Source organism: Lipotes vexillifer, unplaced genomic scaffold (genome assembly GCF_000442215.2).
Source record: "Lipotes vexillifer unplaced genomic scaffold, Lipotes_vexillifer_v1.1 scaffold663, whole genome shotgun sequence".
In the NCBI taxonomy this organism is placed as follows: Eukaryota; Metazoa; Chordata; class Mammalia; order Artiodactyla; family Lipotidae; genus Lipotes; species Lipotes vexillifer.
In genome coordinates, this window is record NW_006788963.1 from 485006 (window position 1) to 493033 (window position 8028).

The window sequence follows — 8028 nt, forward strand, 5'->3', positions numbered from 1 at the left end:
TTACAGCAGGAACTTTGAATGAAATGTTCCTCTTAGTAGAGGATTCTGGACAGACCGTGACAGAGATGAACAGCTTTGGTAGTGAAGTAGCCCAGTCCTTCGGCTAACGGAACATCCAAAGACAACCCAAAAGATGTCCTGGCTCCAACATTATTAGGAATCACCAAGAAGAACTTAAAATGTAAAGATAACAGACAATGCCATGGGTTCATTCAGGGGCCCCCACTAGAGGTGGTGGCTTCCAAAGTCAGACCACACACTAGTGCTAATCTGAAGAAGTAGCAGGAGACAAAAAAGAAAAAGGAGCAAAGACACCTACTAAAGAGAGAAGGAAGTAGGTAGACCAGGAATGGCAGCAGAGATTAGAAAAAGGAGAGGAATAAAAAGCAGAGCCAGTAACATCATGACCAGGTAAAACTTAAGCATGGAGCATAATATCCACAGGCATGCAGGGAAAGGACAGTCCAAGACCTTAAACCTCAGCAGTCTCTGAAAGCTCTCACTGTTTTATCCTAGAGGGACACAAGCTAGAACTCTAAAGCAGAGAAGGCAGGCCATTTGGTACAAGAGAGGCAGCTGAGATCCCAAAAGTAACTGTTGCCGCTATTGAAAATTTTTTACTAAGGAAGAAAAATAAAGAGTATTTTAGAAAGTTGTTTTATTTAAGAAACAATTAACATTTAAAAGTTTAGCACTTTAAGAGTTCTCCTTCATTTTTATCTGGAAAAAACAGCTGACTTTATAGAACGCCTCAATCTTTCATGTATGGATGTATTATACATCAACATTTATAAATGCTCTTATGTAGATATATATAAGTAGTGTGCAGTAACAAGACAATTCAGGGGAAGAATTAATTTTAGCAGGCAAAACCTACATATCTTTATAAGTTTTGTCCCCTTCATCATGATTAACTGGGGAGTCTGGGTACTTACTCCAAATATGATGCTCTTGCTATCAAACTGCTTTCAGAGCCTGAGGTACTTTTTTTGTTTTTTGGTCCTTGTATTAGTCTGTTTTCGATGCATAACAAACAACAAAAAAAATCTCACTAGCATACAGCAATAAGCCTTTGTTTCTTGCTCATGTGTCTTTACATTGGCAGAGACGGCTCTTTGAGTCATCTAGAGCAGCTCTGCTTCAGCCGGTGGGTCAAGTACTGGTCTTCTCCACGTGTCTCATTCTGGGGCCCAGGCCCGAGGGCCTTTGGCTCCCCGTGACATGTTTTTCTCATCCTAGAAGGTAGGTGCTCCCAGAAGGGCAAGCAGAAACCTACGATGCCCCTGAAGGCCTAGGCTCGGAAGAGATAGCCTGTCATTTCTGTCCACATTCCATGGGCCAAAGGAAGTTACATGGCCAACTTTAATAGAAGAACGAATACTCCCCCCATGGAGAGGGGGAAGGAAAGAAAAGGAATATGTGTTAGAAAATGATCCAGTCCACTGTAGTAGTCAACTCTTGACTAGGTGGTAATTCAAAAGCTCATTTTTTAAGGCAGTTATTTGGCAAGCAAATTATATTTTTTTGCAGAAACAATATTATGCAAGATTTTAAAATTAGTTCTCAAAATAGCCAATTGTTCTACTGAGGTAGAGCAATAATAGGATTCAGTCACCTTTTCTAACAGTATTTCTATAGGACAAAATGTATTACAACCTCCAACTTGAGAGTCTCACACACACCCCACCTTAGGCTAAAGATTTCTCCTTTTCTCTACCCTCTTCCCAGACCTAAGCCATCCGTGTAGTGTGGGAACAGGGCTTCCTCTCAGATAATCCTCTAGGGACATGTCTCTCTATCTTGGACATATCTCCACAACTTCTTTTTTCTTTTTCCTATGTCCTGGGAATTAAACTGGCTGCTTCCTCTTCTAATGCCACTACGTAATTTTTTCCTTCTTGGACTCTGGGAAGAAAAAAACTCAGGCTCAAGAATTTTGCCCCTGCTTTCCTGTACTTTGGGAATTCAGCCCTTGTAAAGCTTTTCTCAAGACGTTTATTGCTATTAGAGACAGTAGAACCGTTCTACGAACAATCTCCTGCCTCTGCTTGTCGTTTGGGTCTTTGATTTTCAGAAGACGCCATGCGCAGGTTGGCGTCCACGGACTGGTAGGGAGCTCAGGATAAATAAGATTTCAGGGGACCCAACAGTTCACCTGAAGTTAAATGTAGAATTTTCTGTTTGTATGTGTTTTTCTAGCTCAGTTGCATTCGGCAGAGTTTTAGAGGAGTCCCTAAGCCACTCAGGACCTAAGACTGTGAGATACTTAAGCGCAGAAACCCAGATTAAATGGAAGAGGTCTACATAAGCATGATAATGTTAAGTCTAGAATACATAGAGGACTGAAATCAAGAGAAATTTCAGATCCCCAGCCCACTTCAGTAGACACTGCATCATAAGGATGGAGAAGCTGGTATAGCTTCTCTGCTACATGTGAGCTCCTGGGGCAGAGGGTGGGGGGAGACATTACTCATCATTAGTGCTTGCCACCTCCTAGGCATGCTGGAGGAGTTGGTGGAAAGAGAGGAGGAGGATTTTTTTTTTTTTTTAAAGAAGATGTTGGGGGTGGGAGTTTATTAATTAATTTATTTATTTTTGCTGTGTTGCGTCTTCGTTTCTGTGCGAGGGCTTTCTCTAGTTGTGGCAAGCGGGGGCCACTCTTCATCGCGGTGTGCGGGCCTCTCACTGTCGCGGCCTCTCTTGCCGCGGAGCACAGGCTCCAGACACGCAGGCTCAGTAGTTGTGGCTCACGGGCCTAGTTGCTCCGCGACATGTGGGATCCTCCCAGACCAGGGCTCGAACCCGTGTCCCCTACATTAGCAGGCAGATTCTCAACCACTGCGCCACCAGGGAAGCCCCAAGGAGGAGGATTTGAAGAGCGAGATTACCTGGGGTTGGAGTGGAAATGGCACTGAATTAGGGAAACGTTGTGACTGATTATGTATCAACAGCTTGGGAATGCAGATTGCTGCTCCAGAGTTCACCTTTCCCTCCTTTCACCTTCTACATGCACTTGAGTCAATAACTGGAATAGAGTTTAGTGACTTGACTTGAATCTGATGGTCCCCTTGTAAGGCTGCTGCTAGCCCATATGGCACCTTGACTTGAATTAGAAGGAAGGCATCTCTTTCTCTGGGTGGCGCAGCCCTGGGGCAGTGGATCAGGATAATTAGGGTCTAGGCTTTTGCCCTTACTTGTTGCCTCCTCCACTGGCCCTGGGTTCAGTAATTATCCTTTACACCTGAACAAGGCAAGCCCCTTCCATTCCCTGCTCATTGATAAAATCAGGGTAAAAAATTGGGGTGAAGATTCCGACTATATCACTAAGTTTGCTAGCATCAGAAAAATCACTACCCTAAATAAAGTTATATGCATATGCTATAATAATAATATGATTGGGTTGGAGAGAAATCCTGGGTGGGTAACAGTCCACAGGCAACCCAAAAGGTGTTGCCTTTTCCTGAGCAGACATATATGAGTACTGTCTACATTGTATTTAGTGTCCCTTGAAGTAGATATTCATTCTCATTATAGACACATGTAATACGGGGCAGTGAGTAGATACATAACTATGTGTGGCAGTGAATAGATGCATAACTATGTAAGCACATTATTTAAATGGATATGTTTTATGTCAATCTGTTATTTTTTCTCTATCACAGAAGTGCTTGACATTTAATCCAGCCAAAAGAATATCGGCCTACAGTGCCCTGTCTCACCCATACTTCCACGACCTGGAGAGGTGCAAGGAAAACCTGGATGCCCACCTGCCGCCCAGCCAGAACAGCTCAGAAATGAATACAGCCTGAGCTGCCTTGAGCTGATCATCCAGAGAACCTCCTTGGTAGCTGATGGGTCCCCTGAGTAAGCCCTGCAGAGCTGCTGAGGATCACTGGCTGGAGACCTTCTAGCTGCCGTCTTCTGGATGGGCTCTGCTTCTCTGAGGAAACAGCTTCGTTTACTGTTTTGAAATCAATGCAAGAGTGATTGCAGCTTTATGTTCATTCGTTTGTTTGTTTGTCTGTTTGTTTTAAGAACCTGGAAAAATTCCAGAAGAGAAGCTGCTGACCAATTGTGCTGCCATTTCATTTTTCTGATCTTGAATGCTGCCAGTGTGAAGTGAGCAATCCAGACACAGCTGAGTTATGATGTAATCTCTCTGCAGGTGCTGGAGCCTGATTTGGTACTTTTGAGTGAGTGTGTGTGCGTGTGCGTGTGCGTGCGTGTGTGTATGTGTGTGTGTGTGTGGATTCTTGATCTCTTAAAAAGTGTTACTTTCTGTAAACAACAAGAATAATTGAATTTTAGAGGCTCAAAGTGACCGCTGAATAACAGGTTTCTGTTGACTAAAGGTGATTCACCAAAATGGGCTTCTCAGATTTAAAGTTGAGCCTATGTCCTTAGCATTTCTTTTCTGGCCCAAAGCAGTAAATTTGCAAATAGTAAAAGGTTCACTATCTAGGTGAAGTTTTATACACACAGCAAAAAGAAAAAAAAAAATTCTAGTATCTTTTAAGAAACCTATTTTTTGAAGCACAAATTCTATTTACTTTTCAAAAAGCTCATTTACTCCGTGTAATTTTAACCTGTATAATGTGCTTTATTGTTTCTTTTGAAAAATACCTATAAGCTTTTTCTTAACTTGCTATAGATTTAGGGAGTGTACCTCAACTAGGTAAAATCGTCAAAAAATAATAGAGAAAGCCTTTATTTCCTGGTTTGGAATTTATTTTCTTTGTGGTTTTAGTTGTTATTTTGTTTTGGTTTTGATTTTAGAAATTTGTCAGAAACTGTTTCCTGTTTGGGTTTGGAGGATAGTTCTCTCTGACTAGAGACAGGAGTGCCATTTAAGTTTTCCCCCACCTATTACACTGTACTTTTTCTACCGTGCACTGCCTCATTTGCAAAGTATTCATCTTATCTATCCCCCAGTGCATCTAGTATGTATTACTACCCTTACATAATTAGTAACAGATTGCTTAAGCTATTCTCATGCACCTCCTACTTTCTTTCTTTCAATGAACCTTTCATAAATAGTTTGATTCAGATTTATGGCTTATGGCTCCAATTCCACAATCCTAACAGAGTCCCATATGTTCTCCCTCTACTGCAGTCTTCCTGCCTGGCATTTGGCATTCACGCTTGTTACCTAGGCGATGAGTAGAAGACTGGTTCTTCTCAATCACCAGCAAGTAGACTGCTTTAAAGTGTAACTTAGTGTTTTACAGCTTTATAGAATATATTGTCAGTGTAGTATCTGAGGGAATGTCCTTAACTATTTTTTAGGAATATATATTTACTCTATAAAATTACCTATTCTCGGTCGCCAGGCTGTGCTTGTTTCTAGTGCCTTATGCACATGCCCACTCTCTGCAGAGCCAGCCTGACCTGGGCATTGTGAACAGCTTTACTTTTCCTCTTGCCATTTTCTCTACAGTACTTTATATTCCATACCATCTCTGCCTTCTGTGTGGTTAGTGCTCAGTCGGCTCTAGTAACCAGAAGACACAGAGATGAAGTATCTTTTGGTAAGTTTAGCTAATTTCGCTTCCTGATTCATGTTTTACGAGCATGCAACAGTTAGACTGTGTTTAGAGTTAGGGTTTTCAAAGAATGGACATTGCTTCCCTCAGAAGAAAATGTGCCAGATGATGTTTATGCATAATCAGGCCTTTCTGAGTTCTCCACAGCTTAATATTGTATACAACTATCTTTATACACACACACACACACACACACACATATAGTTTAACATTGTTCTAATTCAGTAACTTCAAGAGCAGGAAAATTTTTCTAAAGCAAAAGATATGAGTGAGAAGATGGGCCATAAGAATGTTTTATACTTTCTTCCTTGTGACAACATCGATTATGTTTTGTCATCTCTGTAAATGCTTGAGATATAATGGATCCAGAGCATTCAGGTCAAGCATACTTGCGGTCCCCCTGGATAAATGAGTTCTGCCTTTCCTTCGATCGGGGGTCAAAACACAAAGACCAGGGGCCTAGAAATTGAATTTTAAAACTCACTGAACTAATCCATCATGAGCTTTTCAGTTAGTATCCATGGTTAGAGTGAACATGACTTGGGTTTTTGCTTTTGCAAAAGTTTTTCATAAGTTCACTCAAGAAAAATGCAGCTGTTCTAAACTGGAATTTTTCAGCATTCTTCAGCATTTTAAACATGTAGAGAGTTCAACTTTTATTTCTAACATATGCTCCTGATTCGTTTCTTGGTAGTGTTTATAAAGAAAACTTAAAGCACAAACATTTTGACATTAGATACTTGCCAGATTCCCCTCTGAGAGGCAGAAGGAGAGGGCTTTTCAGCCTCTCTGAACTTGTTAAAGAGTCTGTCCCCAGCTCTTCCATCCGGGTGGTTGTTGCACTTGAGTGATTACTCTCATTTTTTATGTCTTTTACATCCGCCTCACCACTTCTGAAATCCAGATCCCACACAAGCACCCTTTGCCATTAGGGCACTTTGAAGCACAGAGCAGAATACAAGCTTACTGAATACGGCTTATTCTTCTGCTACATATGGTTTCAAACATGTTTGCCAAAAGCTAGGCAGTGGTTAGCTGAAAAGGTCGTATTGCCCCAGGGCTATACTGAAGCAGCTTATAGCAGTAAGAAACAGGATGACAGACTTGAACTCACATTTGAATTTCTTACTAGGACTGGGGCAAGAATATGCCTGATGGTTTCTATATGATATTTAGTTCTAGTGGCCCAAGCTCTGGGAACTGCTGTGCTGGGGTAGAGTTGTAACAACCTGCATTTAAAGAGTCCATTTAGGCATCATAAGCTATCACGTGGCAAAGCTAATAAGGCCCTAACCTTACAACCTTAAAAACACAATCCCTGAGAGCTTGTCAGAACCCAGTGTGTTGGAGCCTCCCACTTTGTCTCTCCTTTGAAGTAGTTGGGAACTCAAGGAGCAAAGAACCTGTTTCGGAAGAAAGCTCCAGGCCATTTCTGCCCACTGTGTTCTCGTGATTTTCTCTCAGGAAACACACTTTGAATGGCAGAATTTTCATTTTGCCCCAGGTGACATACTAAAAATAGTTCAAAATATTCACCTAAGACCAGAATCTCAGCCTTTTAGTTTTAGGTGAAAATGAAAATTTTGGAATGCACAGGATGTTAATATCTTAAATAAAACATGTACCTTTTTGTTTGTTTGGTTTTTGTTTCGGTACGCGGGCCTCTCACTGTTCTGGCCTCTCCCGTTGCGGAGCACAGGCTCCGGACGCGCAGGCTCAGCGGCCATGGTTCACGGGCCCAGCCGCTCCGCGGCATGTGGGATCTTCCCAGACCAGGGCACGAACCCGTGTCCCTTGCATCGGTGGGCGGACTCTCAACCACTGCGCCACCAGGGAAGCCCGAACATGTACCTTTTTATAGAGAAACTTATGGTCTGACTCCAGAATGTGATACTCTCCATCCTGATGGAAAATACTTAAATATTACCAAACTTTTGAATCTTAAATTATGTATTTAAATTGCGTTTTTAACTAACTATAGCTGCTTCTCTTAAAAGTGGTACCTATAAAAGTCAGTAATGGCAATTCTCATTCCTTAATGGAAATTAAATCATGTAAGCTTCCTAATACCATAAACATATTAAAATTCTTCTCTCTAAAGAATTACTTCTTTTTTTAAGTGACAACTTTACTGTAATTTTTATGATAAGCACATGAGAGTGTCTCACATTTTCCAAAAACAGGCCTGTGTTGCATAGGTGGGTCTAGGAAAGAATAATGTTGAAAGTTAGTAAGCCACTGTAATTACTTAATTGTGTTAGTACAGTTTCTTGGAAAGAAAATATTGAAATATGATAAATTCCTAATATTGATAGAATTCAAAAGAATGCATAAAGACAAAATGATGTCTTTATTTTATAAAAAATAAAGATGTGATATGATTTCTAAATCTTTAAAAACCATAAGACACTAGGCAATGGATAGAGGAAATTCTGGAGAAAATGAAAGTATTCAAAGAAGGATAGTTTCAAAGTTATGTGTATTT

General features: G+C 41.0%; 1 protein-coding gene across 1 annotated transcript in view; it reads left to right on the forward strand.

The window, feature by feature from the left end:
• Window positions 1-3809, forward strand: part of CDK6 (cyclin dependent kinase 6) — a 219279-nt gene extending 215470 nt beyond the window's left edge. Inside the window, exon 7 of the mRNA XM_007461886.1 lies at window positions 3663-3809. Within this exon, the coding sequence (XP_007461948.1) occupies window positions 3663-3809 (147 nt within the window). The remainder of the gene's footprint in view (window positions 1-3662) is intronic.
• The last annotated feature ends 4219 nt before the right edge of the window (window positions 3810-8028 follow it).